The sequence below is a fragment of the Balearica regulorum genome, chromosome 3 (genome assembly GCF_011004875.1).
Source record: "Balearica regulorum gibbericeps isolate bBalReg1 chromosome 3, bBalReg1.pri, whole genome shotgun sequence".
Taxonomy (NCBI): domain Eukaryota; kingdom Metazoa; phylum Chordata; class Aves; order Gruiformes; family Gruidae; genus Balearica; species Balearica regulorum.
The window spans coordinates 50,057,921-50,077,789 of NC_046186.1; the positions used below are offsets into that span (position 1 = coordinate 50,057,921).

The 19,869-nt window shown below is 41.9% G+C and overlaps 1 protein-coding gene across 2 annotated transcripts in view; it reads left to right on the forward strand.

Moving 5' to 3' along the window:
* Positions 1–19,869, forward strand: part of SOBP (sine oculis binding protein homolog) — a 122,272-nt gene that overhangs the window by 20,644 nt on the left and 81,759 nt on the right. For both annotated transcript variants that reach the window (XM_075747823.1, XM_075747825.1), the window contains exon 4: positions 3,993–4,144. In XM_075747823.1, coding sequence (XP_075603938.1) covers positions 3,993–4,144 — 152 coding nt within the window. The remainder of the gene's footprint in view (positions 1–3,992; positions 4,145–19,869) is intronic.

Sequence of the window (19,869 nt, forward strand, 5' to 3'; positions counted from 1 at the left end):
GGCATTCCTTATTTCACATAATCGTTATTTATTTTAAGTTATCGCTTCCCACTATTGTGGATTGCAATGGTAGAAATACAGGGACTATTACTTTTCCATTGATGTTGCAGTCCTCTTTTTTGGTCACTAAGCTTAAAACACAGTAATGAAACATCCCTACTAGTTATTTTGACAACTTCTGCTCAGACCTCTACTGCAACCAGTGTCAAGAAGGAAAGCTCATGATCAGGTTTGGACCTTTATCATTGTCCCCAGCTGTCATCCATACCCATAAGCCACAGGGCTTGGTTCTGGTCCTTTTCTCTGCTGTTCTTAGCTTCACTTGAAGCTAAAAGAAAGGGATTGATTTTAAAGCAAATATTCCTCCCACTGGGCTGCACAGGGCTTTTGTTGATGGTCCATAGGGAATTAGTCACATGATTTTGGATGTTTGCTTTTTCCACCTGATGAATTACATTACAAGAAGTTAGAGTTGCATCAAAAATTTACTTGGGCAAACTTACACCTGAGGGAGCAAGGGTGACTTAAAAGTGACGTATTAGTGCACCGTTCCAGGAAGCGCATGCTCTGAAGTACTATTGTTTTCTGGCTGCTTTACATGGCTATACTCGGCTAATCCTTTTGTAGCCATGTTTCCAAGTCTTTTAAATGGAAGAGGCATCTAGTTTTATTATTACTGTTACTATTAAAAGGACTATATTGTATATGACCATTCTTTGATGACTGGGGGAGAAGGGAGTAGAAGAGGGAAATAAATCAAGTTCTCTGTATTTAGGCAGACTCTTTCTCTCCTTTTCTCCCTTCCTTCCTTCAAAATGATCAACATTTTGATTAATATTGATGATGCCTTCTGGATATCAGCTGTCTTTTCCTGGAGGTGCAGACAGCAGCTTGAAGTAGTTTGTGGACCATTCTCTGCTGTTTTATTGACTATCAGATCCATGGACCACAAGTGAAGCAGTGCTACTTCAAATGATTCCCTGTGAGGTGGTTGTGAAGTTCTGCTGGTCAGGGCACAGGAAGACAGCAACTCGACAGAGTAGGTGGCTTTCCCTCTCCTCCACCAGGGACTTAGAGGAAGTCTTTGGCAGAAGGACGTGGATTGAGGCTTGCTGTCCTGCATAACCTCCTGCAGAGACGTGTGTAATGCAGCTTTTCCATGTGAACAGTTGTTGCTGCTGCTGGGATGCTGTGTAATTGAAAATGGACAATTGTGTGGTCTTTCTCATCACCCATTGGAGACAGTTCATGAGTGTCAGTGAACAGGGAGTTGAATGGTAGCTGCGGCACTTCCCCTATGAAGTCATGCATGAAAGCCCCTGAGAATCCCAGTGGTGGAACTCTGTGCTTCTTCTCAAAAACTGTGCCCTAGATGAGCCAACCTGCTTCAAAAAGAGATATTTCTGCACCTAATTCTACTTCTTCTACTCCGCTCTTGTGAGACCCCACCTGGAGTGCTGTGTCCAGCTCTGGGGGCCCCAGTACAGGAGAGACACGGAGCTGTTGGAGCGAGTCCAGAGGAGGGCCACGAAGCTGATCAGAGGGCTGGAGCACCTCTCCTGTGAAGACAGACTGAGAGAGTTGGGCTTGTTCAGCCTGGAGAAGCGAAGGCTCTGGGGAGATCTAATTGTGGCCTTCTAGTACCTGAAGGGGCCCTACAGGAAAGCTGGAGAAGGACTGGTTACAAGGGCATGTAGTGATAGGACAAGGGGTAATGGCCTTAAGCTGAAGGAGGGTAGATTTAGATTAGATGTTAGAAAGAAATTCTTCACTGTGAGGGTGGTGAGGTACTGGCACAGGCTGCCCATAGAAGCTGTGGCTGCCCCCTCCCTGGAAGTGTTCCAGGCCAGGTTGGATGGGGCTTTGGGCAACGTGGTCTAGTGGAGGGTGTCCCTGCCCATGGCAGGGGGGTTGGAACTAGGTGATCTTTGAGTTCCCTTCCAACCCAAACCATTCTATGAGTCTATGATTCTTTGATTCTATACTTTGTCAGTGAACTCTCTTTCAGCTCTGTAATTTTCTTTTTTCATTTGTGACAGTTACTCTCACCAGAAATGCAGACTATTAAAAAGGTATCGGTGGTAAATCTTCCGTTTTCCAGGGATAAAATATTTCTTATCAGTAGGAGAATATATGTTGCTGTTATCTGAAAAAAGAGGTTGCCCTCTGTTTCCTTTGGTTCACAGGATCTTCTGTTGTCCTGATATGTTCAAAGGGGCAAGTTCAGTCTGAAGGAATTGGTTTATTATGGTGCAAAAGTAGCTGAGTCAGGACACATTTGTTAAAGCTTAGTACTTCAAATGGCTCAGGATAAAAATGATGGGAAGAGCTCTTGGACTGTGCCGCAGTAGTTAGCATCCTGACCAAGACTGGTCTGGAGAGAAAGCCGTGACAGCACCATGCACCACCACCATAGCAGCACCCTGTGCCTCTGGCTGAGATTACAACCAGCTCAAGGGCAGGCTTCTTCATCCTATAGATGGCTAGCGATAATTTTGGCCAAATTGTTTTGATTTCCCTTGACGTTCAGTATATGAAAGCATTTATAATATGGGCAAATCTCACTCTAAAGGGTAAGTGATAAAATATATTCAACACAAATCTGTGTCATAACTTAGCCTTAAATATAGGTTTAAAGGTAGACAGTCTGATTAAAACTAAAAGGTCATTATTTTACATTGTACAATTTTATTTGTAGCTATAAATCATAACACAATTTGTGGAAGGAAAAAAGTTATTAAACTGGCAGTATTTATTCCGTTAAGGTGAACAAAATGCAGCACGTATTTCTGAGTTATGATAGCCGGGGAAAGGAGCCAAATCACTCTGCTAAAAATTAGTTTGCCAATAATTTTACAGAACGATGACAGCGTAGCTTCAAAAACAAATCCTTTATAGGGAAATGGGATGGCTGCATGACAGACTCTCTGAGCTATGAATTCTCCACAGCTCATGGACCAGGAACTGCTTTAACAATTAGTCTTCAGGGATTTTATTTTTTTTCCAGAAGTTAGACAATGGCTGCTGTCTGTAACTGAAAGGTCACGCTGTATCATAGACTGGACATAAGAACTGAAGAATTCCGAGGTTTAAGTCAGAAAGATTCCTCCTAACTTACTGTCTTGATCTGTTTAGGAGGCTTAACTATTCACTGCCCCCATCTCAGAAGTTGAGGTGGAAATCAGGACCACACAAGGATATTGCTAGCACTTCAGTAATAAGCCCTGGGGTTTTTTTACATGGCAGAAGGCATGCATGCCACATTTGTAACACACGTTAGAGAAGAGCTCAAAAGAGACTCTGAACTCTTTCTGAATTACAATTTGACTGATGAGCATGAAGACTGGAAAGTAACCCGACAGACTTTTCCACACTGCTGCATCTTCCTTCTTGCTCGAGTCTGTGTTTCTCTGACCGCTATATTCACATGAAAACTCCCCATTTTGTATGCTAGTCATTCCTTCAAAACAACACTGAGAAAGGAGCGTTGCATGTCTCTTCTTATTTGGAAGAGGGCTCTTCTTAGAGACCTGCCTTGGTGCAGTACCTTCTGGGTGTGTTTTATCACCAGCTTGCTGAGCAGAACATCTCAGGGGTTCACTGCGACAGACTGTAAGTAAGAAGAACAAAGCAGCTATACTCATCAAGCCTTTAGTCTCGGTTACTCATTTAATAAAGAGTTGTGCGCTCTTAAACACGCTAAAAAGCTGTCCAGATTTCCAGAGCTTTTCAGCAATGCACCATTTTTTAAGCTAATAATCTTTTTCCAGCCATCTTAGAAGCTTTGCCAATTTGCTGAGCCTGGCTGGCAGAGGTCACTGGCTGCCTGAGGATGAAGCTGGTGATCACAGACATGCACAGTTCTGCTCTCAGACAGTGAGGATTTAGAAATAAGATGAGCCGGTGCTGGTTGTATCTAAGAGTAAGTGTGCAGATGTCTGAGGAAGGTGTTTTCATCTCGTGTAAACATTGTTCTTATATTTTTGTTGTAGAAGATGATGTGTCAAATGTACAAATAATGTGTGCCTGGTGCCAGAAAGTTGGAATCAAGCGCTATTCCCTGAGTATGGGAAGTGAAGTGAAATGCTTCTGCAGCGAGAAGTGCTTTGCAGCTTGCCGAAGAGCATATTTCAAGAGAAACAAGGTAAGAGAAATAAGGAAAGATGTAACCTACATAGACATAGCTTTAATCAGACCCAACCTGGGTCTCATTTAGCATCTAATAGAAGCTTTTTTTCTTTTGTTTTCTCTGTTTCACCTAGTCCCTCCACTTTCCATCTGTACTGTCTGTTGCACTGTCAGCCCTTTACTAACCCTGTTTCTTTCAGTTTCCTTCAGCTCGATGCTTGGGTTTTGAGAGAGTCAGGGAATTTAAATACTATTAAGCAGTAACATAAGAGTCCCAATTTGGCCTTAGAGTCTCAGGACACTTGTTGCATATACACAACGAAGAGGAGGAATCACAAAAATAGAGTCGAGGAGGGTTGTGTATGACAGCGTCACTAAGTGCCATGGCGTTGGGATCATGGCTAGTGGGTAAATGCTTTTAGGGCCTAAGCCTGGGTCCCATCACGATAGCGGACGTCTTCCACTGCTGCTAGTGAGCTCTAGTTTCATTCTTTTAAAGTGTATCATTACTAATAAATCATCATTGCTGCAAAATTCAGAGACTATACAGGGTTTGGGTTGGGGCAAGCAATGTTAGAACATCTAGAGTAGCGTGAAAACCCCTCCTACTCAATTTAAATTTAACTCTGTCTAAAATTAGAATGCAATCCTAATATTGAATGTCTACAAAAATTGCTGTAATCACTGAAGTACAGTGCCTGAAAATGCCCCCTAGGTTACTTGAGCAGCTGTTTCTGCAGCAGAATGTGCAATATGTCATTTAAAGAAAAATAACGAAGGAACGCTCCAGCATTTTTAGTTGTTGAAAAAGTAACTGTGTCCTTTTGGTGTTTAATAGTATGAGTATTTGGGTAGCCTTTATTGTCTTAGAAATATTTATTATTCATAAAACGTTTTACATTTTGGTTTTCTAAATGATGCCATTTTCCCTCATGCTACAGAACATTCAAAGCCCATAAAGTTCAAAATGAATTCAGGTCTCTAAATCTGGTCTTTTGCATCTGTGGTAATAACAAATAAATACACATGGATCCTAGATTCAGGATGCAATGTTATAGCAAATTACCCTCCTTTATAAATTTGGGTCACATCATCCTGCCAAAAAAAAAAAAAAAAAGGGATAAAAATGCCTGAAGAATTAGGTTGCAAAAATCAGTAGAGTGGAATTTTAGTGGCAGTCTTGGAGAATCAAGCTCATAATGTCTACTGGAGCAGACAGGCAAGTTAAAGTCACATGAGTCTTCTGCAAGGAGTGGTGTTTACATCCTTTTTATCTAGAAGAAGTGTAGAGGAGGGAAACACATGCTCCTTAGATGCTCCTCATTTGAAAACAAGTTCTCTTGGGTGTATGTGTCTGTGCACACACACACGTTTATGCACGTGCAGTTCAGTGTGCCTTACAACATGTAAGACACTCTGGGGTGACAGGATCCAGATCACCGTCAGCTGATGCTCCCCTGACTTTCAGTCACAAATGTACATGGGTAAGATAGTTCATAGTAATGGAGGCATTGTCAGTGGTCCTAGTTAGGTGGTCCTGTGTGTCCAGCACTGATGAGTACCAGATAATTTGGGAGACTGGGGAGGCAGATGAAAGAACAACCAGTTCATGGTGGATTCTCCTTCCTCTACAGCTTAGATCCTGAAACAGGAAGTTTAGATCCCTCACTAAATGAAAATAAATACATGTTAACATAATGCATAGGTGTACTTCAACCTTCTGCTAACGCATGAGCAGTAGGATTCAGTAATAGTTTATGGCCATGAATTCAGGCAGGCAGGCAATATATGAAAAAGTTCCTTTTTAGCTGACTTAGAATTTATTACCCTTATGTTTTTTTGGAGGACCTCCTCGTCCTTGTATTATGAGAAAGGATGAATTAAAGCATCTCATTCCCTCTGGTTGCCTTTCCTACACTTCTGTTAACTTCTTCTGGAAGCTAAAAGATGTTGAATATTTCCATACGGAAAGCTCTCTGTATTCATTATTTTTTATCTATCTAAATACCAATAGGTGTTCCTAATCTTTTCATATACCATCACATCCCAGTGAAATGTCCTATTCTTCACTAAAGAGGTTGCAAATTAACAAAATGTCATATGGGAGGACTTGTCAAAACATGACAAGATAACATATACTTGATAATGTGTTGGTTGTTACCTTGGCTTCACTTCAAAGCTAAGCCAGTGAGTCAAATTTTCTTCCTCTTTGCACTTGTGGAACTTGGAATTGCGCAGGATCTGACCCAGCAGGGCAAATCTGGAGCTGCCCCTTGCATGTGTATTTATGGCATTAGATGATCCGAGGACAGAATATTTAGGAAATGCTGCCATTAAATTAAGACAGGTACAGTAGAATTCAGCAGACCTTCATGCTTCTTATTTTGCACTTCACCTGTTAGTAATAGAGTGGAGTCTTGAGGAACAAGATCAAAGGAAAAGACTGCAATAGTTTCAGATTTAACCGCTGACCTTTAATCTGTTATTACTAGTCCAACAGTGTACCTGTCTTCTCTATGAGTCTAATGCTTATTTATGTATTTGGGAAGTTATGCCACTCTACACTTTCTCATTTTTCAAACAGAGAAGTAAAGTAGTCACGTTTCACCTGCTTTATGTATGTTCTAAACAGTGGATCTCCACAACAATATAGTGTTGTATTACGTTAAATATGTACAGCTGCTGCATCTCTGGGAGCTGATAGGACTTTGTGGTCACTTCATTTAAGGCTTGAATTTCCTAATGGATCGTGTTAAGCAGTCTTCCCTCCCTCCCCTAGATAAGAAGTGCTGTAATAAGCACTTGCTTAAAATGATAGGACTGTTCGAACTGTAAAGAGTAAGTGATCACTAATGTCTGAAAATGACCCTAAGTAATCCTGCAAATTGGGAGGCACAATCCCAAGCACAGCTATAGGCTGGGCAAGGAATGGATTGAAAGCAGCCCTGAGGAGAAGGACTTGGGGGTATGGATTGATGGGAAGCTCAACATGAGCTGGTAGTGTGCGCTTGCAGCCCAGAAAGCCAACCGTGTCCTGGGCTGCATCAAAAGCAGCGTGACCAGCAGGTTGAGGGAGGTGATCCTGCCCCTCTACTCCGCTCTTGTGAGACCCCACCTGGAGTGCTGTGTCCAGCTCTGGGGGCCCCAGTACAGGAGAGACACGGAGCTGTTGGAGCGAGTCCAGAGGAGGGCCACGAAGCTGATCAGAGGGCTGGAGCACCTCTCCTGTGAAGACAGACTGAGAGAGTTGGGCTTGTTCAGCCTGGAGAAGCGAAGGCTCTGGGGAGATCTAATTGTGGCCTTCTAGTACCTGAAGGGGCCCTACAGGAAAGCTGGAGAAGGACTGGTTACAAGGGCATGTAGTGATAGGACAAGGGGTAATGGCCTTAAGCTGAAGGAGGGTAGATTTAGATTAGATGTTAGAAAGAAATTCTTCACTGTGAGGGTGGTGAGGCACTGGAACAGGTTGCCCAGAGAAGCTGTGGCTGCCCCCTCCCTGGAAGTGTTCCAGGCCAGGTTGGATGGGGCTTTGGGCAACGCAGTCTAGTGGAGGGTGTCCCTGCCCATGGCAGGGGGGTTGGAACTAGATGATCTTTGAGGTCCCTTCCAACCCAAACCATTCTATGATTCTATGAAATTATCCATCCCTGAATGCCAATTGCTGTGCTCAGAATTAGGATTTTTGTTGTCATCCTGATAGCAAAATCCTCTCCTGTACACTGGGCAAATGCACGCTGAAGTGATGCATGCCTGCACAGTCCCAGCTGGGAGAAGGTTTGGCATGAGACCACCTTGAAGTGCGCCCGGAGAGCAACAAAAGTGCTCCAAAATGCCCCAGGTTAGGTGGGCACTGACTGCTCCCAACCTCTAACTCCTTCCCAGCCCTCTCCTGCAGTAGGTTTAGCAAGACCTTGCTGGCCTCAGGAGTGTTTGAACCCAAGCAGTTTAGTCAGAGGTGCGCATTAGTCTTTCCTGCCTTTTGTCCCGGTGGAGTTGTGTCCATCTGTCTGCACCCTCTGCAGCCACACCTAGCCAGGGTTGTCAGGGACCTTCATGGCTGGGACAGCGAAGTTTTAAGGAAAAGGACTTGCACGATTGTAAGTTGCTTTTCTCATAAGGAATGCAAGTTTTGCCCCAGGTATCCTGCAGTCTTGACCATTTAAAATTATCTATATTAGCAACCATGCCTTGCAAGAATAGAAATATATATATATATATGTAGAAATTATAATGAGCCTCCCCACAGAGTGTAATTTTATCTAAATTACTAGAAATAAATGAACGAAAAATTGGGGTGTTTACCCCTTTAGGCAAAGAGTGAAGTGTTTAGACTATATCCGATTTAGAAAACACCTAAAAATACCACCACTACCCCCAAATAAAAATAACCCAAATCTACATTCCTGATCCTGTTTAGTCTAGTACACGTAGTCAAATACATATAATGAACTAGTGTATAATGATAACCTGTTGTGCATAATAATACCAATTAAAAGGAAGTGTTGTGGGAAAAGGGGGCATTTCGTACTAATGTTTGTAACTGAAGCTTTAAGATTTGGAGCTGTTCCGATGCTCCCTTCCTTAGAGATTTAATTTTATAGGCCAACTAATATAAAGTTAAGTACCAAAGAGGCACATAAGGGCAAAAAGCACTAGACCACCAAGTTTCAGAATATTAAATTTAAAGGGAACGATTGGATTCATAATTGGATCCAGTGAGTTTGAAGCCTGAAAAGATGAATTTTGAAATTAAGTTTATTGACTCAATGGGTCAGAAAACAAATTTATTATGACCCAATAGCCAAAGCTAGAATGAGGACTGAATTCGTAGTGGTTATAGGCTCTCTTCACAGATATATCAAAGGATAATTTACTTGATTTGACTAAGACATCGGAGATGCAGTGACTTCAAGGTTGTCAGCTGGTATTTTATACTTGACCTTGGTCCTGTTTCACACTGCCTCCCAATCAGGAAAAAAGGATGATAGATGTTTTTGTTTACAGTGCAGTCAAATTTTATTTATACTAATAAACAAAAAGGCATCAATCAAAAAGTAAAAGTAAACAAATGCTTAGCAACACAAAGAAATAAACGATATGGCTCTTTTTTTGCCGTATGGGACAGCGATGGGCAGCACCGTGTGTGAGTCAGTAGCGCGGACAGGCAGTGTGTTTTATGCTCTTTTATCTCATCTGTGTAAAAAGAATGAATGTGAACAAATGGGGCTGTAAGAAGTCGTGCGCATTTATTTAGTCCTGAGTTCTGATGCATTAGAGAATTCCTTAGGTTTACAAATTAAAGACAACAAAGTGCACACAACATCAGTACTCCTTAGTACACCTTAGCACTCCTGCCTGAATAGTTTTTTGGTTAATGAGTGTACATCACTGTGTGATTAATGTGGACATGTATATACAAACACATACTTAAAACTGGGAGTAAACAGAAGCTATCATTCGCCCAAATTATTACCAAGGGTTGTCAGAGAAAGTTCTCTTGATTTCAAGCTTAATTGTAGAGCCTAACAGCGCATGAGAAGCATTTAACAATCTCCCTGTTAAGTCAATGAGTAATGGCAAAAAAAATACGTTACTTTCTTCTCTTTCTTATGCACCTGCAAAATTTAATTTTTAAAATGATCATCATTCGTGGAAATTTGGAAAATTGCTTAAAGCAACTTGATGCAAATAACGTCCCTGACAAAAAAAAAAAAAAAGAAAAAAAAGGCTTCGCTGTTAGATCTTCCTTTAGAGTCCCTTTCCATAATAAGCTTTGAAACGCTTGGGGGTCTGAGTGGCAATCTTGTTTCTTCTAGAGTTTTAACTTGCATTAATGAGGTGTTCAGAAAGGTCAGTGCAGAGCAGGTGTCCTACCTGGTTTGCATGAAATCGTCCATGTTTGATTCTGCGGAGCTGTAGATAAGTGGGATTTCATAAATTGTTCACAAAGTTGCTTCTTCTGCTGCGGGCTTGGGTAGAAGGTGCGCGTGCGTCTTCATGTGTGCTCATGTGTGCTTGCGTGCATATGTGCGCATCTACATGTGTGCGTACGCGTATTTGCCACAGAAACCAATTAATAAGATTTCTTGCTAATCCTTGATGGTAGAAGGGGAAAAGACGACAAACGTCTCCATAGCTATGATTGCTGTGTTGAGATACAAATGGGTGCTGATGAGTGAATGCAGATGAGGCGCTGAGTCGGCAGAGGAAATAGTTCAGGCGTGGGGCACAGTTGCAAACTTCTTTGAGAAGCTATCTGGGGAAGGAGAGGGAAGGAAAATGTCCTCCCTCAAAGGATGTTTTTCAAGTTTGTGGAGGGGAGAAGGCCGCAGACAGTGACCAAGAATCTGGCACGCACACTGAGATATAAAGCAAATCCTGAGTTGTGAAAGAGATGGATGGCATCAGTGGGAAAGGAGAAGAGTTGGCATCATCGCCCAGCTGCCATCAGCCGGCCTTTTTACTTACTGGACACTAAACCCAGAAATCTCATAAAACTCCTTCCCTAAACCAGAACTAGGATTTTCATGATTAGAAGAGGCAAATGAAATTCCAAATTTACCTCCTGAGACCATCAGTCAGAATATCTCACTGCTCACCCACAGCAAAGCAAAACGTATTAACATTGCTAACGATGAAATGCATCAGCACCTGACTGATGCCACCAATGACTTAATGAAGGGATCTGGCAAACCCAGCGTGCTTGTCAGTTTGCAAACTCAATGGACATTTTACTGTCCATCTGCTGCCATTTAATACTATAAATTTGAATCAAATTCCCATTGTCTGAATTACTAGCAGGTATCCAATCCAATTAAAAGGCGTGTTCACTTTTAATTTTAACCACCATGTCACATTACATCAGTCGTGTTGCATTCTGGCTACTTGGGTTATATCAAGATGAATATGCTAATTACAGCTGGAGAATCTGCTGCCTCTTGGACAGCAGACGTTTGATAAAAACAAAGCAACCAGTTTACACAAAACGTCCTCGCATCCGTTCTGGACAGCTTCAGCGATTGCAACTCTCCTTCTTGCCAGAACTAGGTTTTGTTTACGTACAGATGTTACAACAAAACACCACTAATTGCATTAGGACTTGACTAGAAATGCTTTTAAGAGTTTTGCACACTAGGTCTATGCAGTTTAGACCGGTGATTTGGATTTAAATAGATGTTATGACACCTTGATATTGGAGATGTGAGAGAAGTTGCTGCCTACCAGAGTGACTGAGGAAGAAAGGTGGCCGGTAGGTGTTATTCTGGAGGCTACAAAGGTGCTTTACTGGAGTCTTAGTTCGCTTAGGGTGAATTTTTGAAGGGGAGAAGGAGACATTAGGGGAACAACAGACATTTTGCTCCATTAAAAAGTTTGGCAAAATAGATCTTCATGATCTGTATCCAGGACATTTTTACATCACCAGGGGATTTTTGATTAAAGAGTTTAGATGCATAACAATGATGCATTCAGAAAATGAGCAGACATAATACACATGACTGCTTACTTTACCTCTGAACCCCTTTGGCTCCTACCTATGTGAGCTAGGCAATCACTCAAAAAAACATTGCTCTCCCCTATGTTCCATGTCTCGGTTCAGGTTACATCAGATTAGCCCACGTTACCTTGGCCTCGTATGAAATTAGGCACCTTCCAGCTTTGTTTCCACACGATCAACACAGAATGAGCATCGAGAACAGTCTTTATTCTGACAAAAACTTAGCGTAGATCTCCAAAGTGAATCTAATTTGCACAGATTATATTTGGTGCCACTATTTCCTTTCCTAACGAACATATCAATCATTAATACTAATACGAGCTGGGCAAATAATGAAATGCATATTAAATAATATGTTTGTTCAAAAATATCATGACATTTGAATAAATTACTGCCTTAATGCATCTGTTCACTTATCAGTCAGCTCATTAACTTAGGGAAATATTGAAAAAGGAGCTTGAGTATTTTTTTTACTCTATATATTTTTACTTAAAAGCTAAAATTAAGCAAATATGGTTTTCAAAAAATATGTTTGTATTAGGAACAATGTTGTGAATGACACCCCTTGTACACACTCCTGAAAGGATGTATGGAATATTACAATTAGCCATGTAGTTTAATGGGGTGAAATTCTGCCCAGGCAGGGGACCACGGGCTCAGCTGAAGGTGGAAGGTCATTTCTAGTCCTGAAGTTTCTCAGGAGGACACGTTGCTGTTACACTTCGGTAGTGGCAAAGGAATTTGTGCAGGTGAGGCAGCAGTTCCGTGGAGTTGTGGCATTTCTTGTCAGCCGACGGTCTGTATTTAATTACTCTCTTACTCTTCCGAAGTGGTGACTTCCCTCTCCATCACGCATAGAAATCTTGGGACAAATTCAAGGATGAAACTGAGTCAGGCCGAGGGAGTAAATCACACCACATAGCTTTTGGCCCCTTCTAGGTAGGAAAGTTTCATCCCTTTTAGGTTTGTTTGCAAACATTTGCTGGTTTATGGGAAGACCGACGAAACCCTGACACATATTAACCTTGAATCCGGCCTCGTGAGTCTAAATGAGGCTGGAGAGGACAAATGGATATCCTTTATAAGCTGCCCGAGGAACAGAAAAATTTACTATCGGGAAGTGTTAGTTAAAGTCAGCTTCTCGCTGTATATCAAGCCGTGCTCCATGTGCAAGCATTAAACTTGCTGGAAGAGCAAGGCGGGTTTTCTAGGGCAAAAGTCTGAAAATGTCAAATATCTTTCCTGTAGAAAATCATTTCTGCAATAATAAAAGACAGTTTGCCAGCCAGCTAAGTTCAGTGACGGGCTGCTCTCTGTCAAAACCCCAAGCACTTACAACTCAGCCATTTGAATTTAAATTGGGCTGAAAGTAAACATATGTTGCAAGTTGTCAGCCTTGATGCAGTTTTGTATCTAAAGTAAATGTACTCATCTGTTTAATAATTTTTAGAAACAGTCATAAAGTATCTGATGGTTTTGGGGGTGGGAGGGGGGTGTGCGTGTTCGTGCGGGGCTTCAGATGGTTTTGGTTTATTTAATCTCCTGCCTAAGAAGCAGGAGGCCAGACTCTGCCTCCGTTGCACGGAAGGGCTGGTGGAAGATGCTCAGGCAGGACACGTGGCTCCGTTGCTGTCCATTTACTTTAAAAGTGGAGCGGAGCATCTTTCTGGCTCTTACCTGGGCTTTGCGAAGGGAAGGATCTTCAGTGGGGTAAGGTAGCCCAGCACAGCTTTACCGAGGAGCACGTGAGACCATCAAGGACTCGGCTTCCCCATTAGCACTGGCCAAATACAGTCATTTTCCCCTGTATCGCGTAGATGGATACAGTGGTGCCGTGGCCCGTACATCTGTGGCCCTTCCCTCCCCTGAAATTCGGACTGTCAAATCAAAGGGGAGATCCGTTGAGTTAGAAATCAAACAGCAACCCAGTCTCAATTAGTCTTACTATTTTTAATTTAGCTCCCCAGGCTTTCACAGTCGCGGTGCACAGTGCTACTAAATCAGGTGGAAGAGAGCTCTTAGAACTAAATATAAGCCTTAAAAGCTTAATCTAGAGATTTAGACAGAACGCTGCCATTTAGATATTTATGAGGTGGTAGGTTTGAATAATTTTGTAGTGTAGAAGTAATAATGGCCAAGTTCGGCTGTTGTCGAATGGTTCGGTCTCATGCCTCCATTTCCAGGAGCAATTTATCAATATCAATGCCTTGATAAGGCAGCTCCCCACTGAGGTTCCTCTAATGCACGGACATTGAAAGAACAGGTGGCTGTACACCTAACTTCCGTGTTGGAGGATAGTAACTTTATCCTGAAGAAAGGAAGGACCAGGAGCTCTGAAAGAGAAGGCTCTAAAATACCAAGGAAAAGGGTTAACCAAGAGAAAGTTTTTAAAGAAGGGGGGAAAAAAAAGCAGCATTGAATCACTCTGGAGGCTATTTAAGAACACCATATTAGATGCACAGATGGTACGTATACCTCTGAGCAAGGAAAAAGTAGAAAGGGGAGAGTAAATCTGGCATAGTTAAGTGGAGAAGTGCATAAGCTTAAGGGGACACTGTCAACTTCAATATCACACTTTTATTGGAAAATTTGTTACCTACTACTGTTGCAAACAACACCTATGATTACTGTAACTGAAAGATGAGACAAACACCCCCCCCCTCTGCTTTTTGGTCTGCTTCCTTTGGGCCTGATCCAAATTCCATTGGCGTCAAATGGGTGATGCCCTATTGCTTGTGACGAGCTCCGGATCCGAGCCTGTGCATATTTGCCTGTACATCGTATATGGGCAGTTTCATTATTTTGCACATGGTCTGTTTTCTTATCATTTCTGTGGTTTGGAAAAAACCATGTTTTTCCAAATTAGAAGTGTGGTTGTTAAACTATGGAAATGCCAGTGGGGTCCCAGGCACACTTGTACAAGAAATACCAAATGTTTTGGTTTTTTAAAGACAAAACTCACCCTTTGAAAAATTAGAAAATGCGATCAAGCTAGTTATAACCAAAGGTCCCTGAGAGAAAGTGCAGGAATAAAAGGACAAGGAAATGATCTACAAGGCACTGTAGAAAGTATAGAAAAAGTGGCTCTGTAGAAAACAAAAAGTGACCCATAAGACCCTGCACCTCCAGGCCACCCAGCCGTGACTCTGGCCCCTTCTGAAAAAGTGGAACAGCAGAAAAAATTAAATTAAATTTTCTGCGTCCATCTTTGCCGCAGAGGATGATGAGGAAATTCCTGATTCAAGGACACTTTTCACAGGAAATCAGAGTGTGGCCTTATAACAGAAATTGAAGTCTCTTAGGAGGAAGTTATGGAGCAACTTCAGCAAGTCGAGAGCAGTAAATCACCAGGAGCAGATGGTACTCAGCCGAGTGTTCCTAAGGAAATAAAAGTGTGAAGCAGCAGAGATATTGACAAGGATCTGCAATATATCATTAAAACCAGCAACTGTTCCTGAAAATTTTGAAGTCATTTGTGTGGTGCTTAAAAAAAAAAAAAAAAAAAGAGAGAGAGAGAGAAGGTTGCTTTCTTCTTGAGCATAGGAAATGAAGCTGAGAGTTCCTAAGTAATTTTTATTTAATTTGCTTAATGGCAGAATAAAGTAACTTTCAGTTAGGTATGACCTGGCAGATTGTAACATTGTAAAGAACAGCTGGGATATAATTTTTATACATAACAGCTTTTAGACAAAGATATTTAGGTGAACATAGTTTGTTTAGACTCAGGATCACCTTTGCTGGATAAGGTTGTTTATTTTTGATGTGTTATCTGGTGCCTATGGGTAGTTTGATGCCCTCCATGGAAACAATGAACGCATTTCGGCGCAGCAGCGTACCTCAGTCCACATTTTTGTATTAAGTTGGGCGTTTAAATAAGAATCTGATTGCATTCCAAAGGACCCGAGTTTACTGCCAACACAAAAATTACTTTATAATGCTGAGGAATGTCTTAATATGTGCTACAAAAGTTTATAATTCAATTTGCTACAGAAAAATTAATTGTTTTTAGAAAAGTTGAATTTTCCAACAAAAAGCAGATACTGCGATGCACAAACCCACTCAACCAAATCCCCATTTCTGCAGTTATACCATATGGGCAAGGAGTACCAGAGGAGTACAGCGGTTTTGCCAAGCAAACACAGCTAGTATGTACACACACACATGGAAATCAGCTGAGGGAGGGAAATTAGAAGTTCTAATGGATTTGGAATTTAGTAAAGCACTTGAAATAGCATCTCATGAAATTTTACCCTCAGATTAATTCAAATTACTTTGGATATGAACACTGTCAAGTGGCCTGAAAACGGGCTCAAGGAATAAAGCAAAGCATGGTGATACAGAGCAGCGTATCAGGTTGTGGATAGAGAAGTGCCAGAGGGACTTCCGTGAAGTTGGTCTTGTTTCGTATTTCATTAATGATCTCCAGGAGAGAACAGAGAGCAACTTCACAAACTCTGCAGATGATACTAAACTAGGAGGAGTTGCAGATACCAGACAGGACAGAAAATAATTCTCTGGAGGAATTAGAAATAATTAAAAAAAACCCCAAAACCACCCAGCTAAATTACTTGTACTTGAAGGGGCCCTACAGGAAAGCTGGTGAGGGACTGTTTATCAGGGAGGGTAGTGACAGGACAAGGGGTAATGGGTTCAAGCTGAAGGAGGGTTGATTTAGATTAGATGTTAAAAAGAAATTCTTCACTGTGAGGGTGGTGAGGCACTGGCACAGGTTGCCCAGAGAGGCTGTGGATGCCCCCTCCCTGGAAGTGTTCAAGGCCAGGCTGGATGGGGCTTTGGGCAACGCAGTCTAGTGGAGGGTGTCCCTGCCCATGGCAGGGGGGTTGGAACTAGATGGTCTTTAAGGTCCCTTCCAACCCAAACCATTCTATGAATCTATGATTCTATGATACTTTGACAAAGGCAAGTTAATATGTCTAAGGGAAAAAACCCAACACCCTGAAAAAAATATCTTAGTGTAATGAGTGAAGCTGCAGAGGAGGCTGAAGCTGAAGACAGGTCAGGATAGTAAGTTGGACTCTGCAGATGTAATGGTAGTTAAATGGCCATACTAGGGTCTGGAGCATGGGGGTGTTGAGGAGGATAGTTGGGTGGTTGCTGAAATACGGATAGAGCAAGGAGCGGCAAGATTTGGAGGGAGTTTGGTCGGGCAGGTTAAGGGATTAGCAGAGTCAAAGATGATGTAGGGAATACGAAGGTGTTAAGCCTGTGGAGAAGAAGGAGAAGGCTGGAAAGAAGTTCATCTTTTGCGATTTCAATGCATAATACTTCAATGTGTTAGCACTTGGGACTGTGGCCTGAAATGAGCTGCTTTGCTTGGGACGGACTAAACTGGCATGAGCAAACACTGCCGGCACTGGCAGAGGGAATGCATACACCGTCTTCTGTGTATTTTCTGTCTCCGACTTCTGCAGAAATGAAAGGATAGCATACTCAAATGTAGCAGGCAGTATTACTTCCCAAAATTACACTGCCCATTTTTAGACTGAACTATCACAAATAGTAGTTAAAGGCCTGAGCCACAAGCCACTGAAATAAACAGGAGCGCTCTGTCTGCAGTAGCAGTCGAACTGGGCCTTAAATTAAATAGTATGGTTGCAAAGGTTTGATAGAACTGATGATTATTAGCAAAATGTATAGCTAAGCCAAGTAAAAGAGCAACGGAAAGCAAACCACATTCATCAGAGATATTGCCTGCCAGTGTAAGCCCCAGATGCATCCTGTAACTGCGTAGATTATAGGATATTTTTCACTCCTTCCTTCAGGTATTGGATATTGTCAGCTGCAATTTGCCAGATGAGATGAACAAATGGGCTGATCACTATGGCGAGACCCATCTTCTTCATCAGAGCAGTTGTGCTGATGGCATAGCAAGCGTGAAGGGCTCCATGACATAATCCAAATCTAAATTGACGCGTCCCATTTGCTCGGCCAAATACATAACTGGCGTAAGCAGGCATAGCTTTATTAAAATCAATGGGGCTACTTACATCAGCTGTGGTTTTGGCCCAGTGTAGGAATTATAATAGCTCCATTTAGTTCTCACTGGGTCTGGAGAAGCAATAGTGTCACTGGAAAGTTTTTTTATTATTATCATTAAAATGAAAATGTTTTGTCTCCCTTGCGATCATCCTCCAATCTTTCATAAAAATTTTCAATGCTCATACTGCAATTATCAGTGTCACCGCACTGTTCTTTTGAAGTATTATGAAAATGTCAGTATTTTCTAATATTTACTGTTGATGCAAATATGGAAAGTGTTGAAGACTTTTTATAAAAAGATTGAAGCAGTATGTGAGGTTGTGTTCAATCTCACATAGTAAGGGCTATTTTTTAAAAAGTGTCATGTAGAACTTGTAATTCATTATATCTGGACATTTCAGTATAAAATGTAATGTGTAGCAACTTTGCTCTGCCTGACTTTTCCAAAGAACACAAATAGAGATATCAGAGCATGTGGCATAGTTTCTAAGATGTTTCCTAAAATTGGTTTCCTAAAGACAGCTGATCGCAAATGTGGTTATTTTGAGCCTTTTGTTTCTTCACCCTTGAACTTAGGTTTGAGCACTCAATATAAATTGCAGAGCAGAATATGCAATAAGGTACTGACCACTAGTTTCAAAACAAAGGAGGTGTTTTGGTTCCACGGATATTAGGGGCAACATTTCCACTGATGTTGGTATGATGAGAATTGAATCCCAACCTACAAGCCAATGGTGGCATTTCAACAGGAAAAATGAGGAATTAGATATTTGTCTGTGTACTTTGTGATCTACAACTAGCACTTTTTGCTGATAAGCCGCATAAGGTATTTTAAATTTACCCTAATTTATATTAAATAAAACAAAGCCCAAGTCTGCCCCATTTAGGCTGGATAGCTCTTTATTCTCCAGTGGCCCGAGGCAGGGAGGTAGCGCATATTTTTCCTCCTTCACCATCCTGCCTTATCCTTTCCCTTGCTTTAGTAAGCGGAACCTTTCTAGCCTTCACAATACAGCTACCAAACTTTTAACCTCTCTCTGGCTATGTCTTCCTACATTTCCTAACCTGTTTCTGCATTTTCACTGGCGAGGTTAGGTGAAGGTATGGCATTTGCTGTTCCGTGTTGTGTTCTGTATTTGCGGCATGTCTTGTGTTGTCTTACGGATGTTTTCTTAGGTTGTTTTTTTTGGTGAAAGGTACCAAGGAGATTCTCGGTTGTTTTTTCTCTGTGCCCTTAACGGGGTTTAACTTACCACCCCATTAAACAGCGATTTCTTATGTGCAATTGTGATTACTGGAATGTAGGTTGCTATTATTAATCATCTTTCCATTCGTACTGTTACATTAATCATGTGAGGAGATGCGGGTGTAAGTTTGGATCCAGCAGGATGACAACTTCTTGTTCGTGGTGATCCGAAATTCAACCCACGAAGCAAGGAATGACTTTTACAAGTCATTTTCATGTTTGCCAATCTTGAGGGCGGCTCTGTGCCATTTTGCAGTACTCCATGCTAATTGTGACCCGTGTGGATTTAGGGATTTCATGAATAATGCAAGAGATGCAGGAGCAGTTGGAAAAAACCGGTTTTGCACATTGCTTGTGTCAGGGCTCAGTAATGGATTTACCCTCGAACGCAGTCACTGCTAAGAAGACATTCTGGTTTCCAGGGCCTCACACTGCGCACGCAGGAGTCATTTCAGTTTTGCACGCACGGCTCTCTAGCTGCTCTCCCTTTGTTTCCAAATAGCGCGTGCTCTGCCGCGTACACGTGCCTTCACGTATTCCTACCGGAAATCTACTTTCACGCCCAAGAGGAAGAAAGTCTAGCACGCTTTCTGCAAATAAGCGTATTCCTTCGGGACGCGTGCTTGCAGAGGAGCAAAGAGGACAGTACAGCTGTAAACATTCTGCTCGGAGATAATCAGCGCCCCAGCAGGAACACCTTCCCCGCACAGCTGTACAATTCCCTTTGCTCTCTAGAAGGCACTGCACCCTACGTGCAGTTTCCAAGCTACATTTAACACAATTGCCCATCAGCACTTAGGAAGCAGTTACCACAGAAACCCAGCAGAGACCAATTAGTCACATGATTAAATTAATTAAAATAACCCAGGGTATCTGCCATCTTGCTTCTTTCTGCTACGCATAGCGCATGACCCAGGCGGAGCTGTAATTGGGTAGCATTATTGTGCCTTTTAATCCTAGAATCATCTTCATACTGTACTGGAGGTGGTCTTTGATTTTT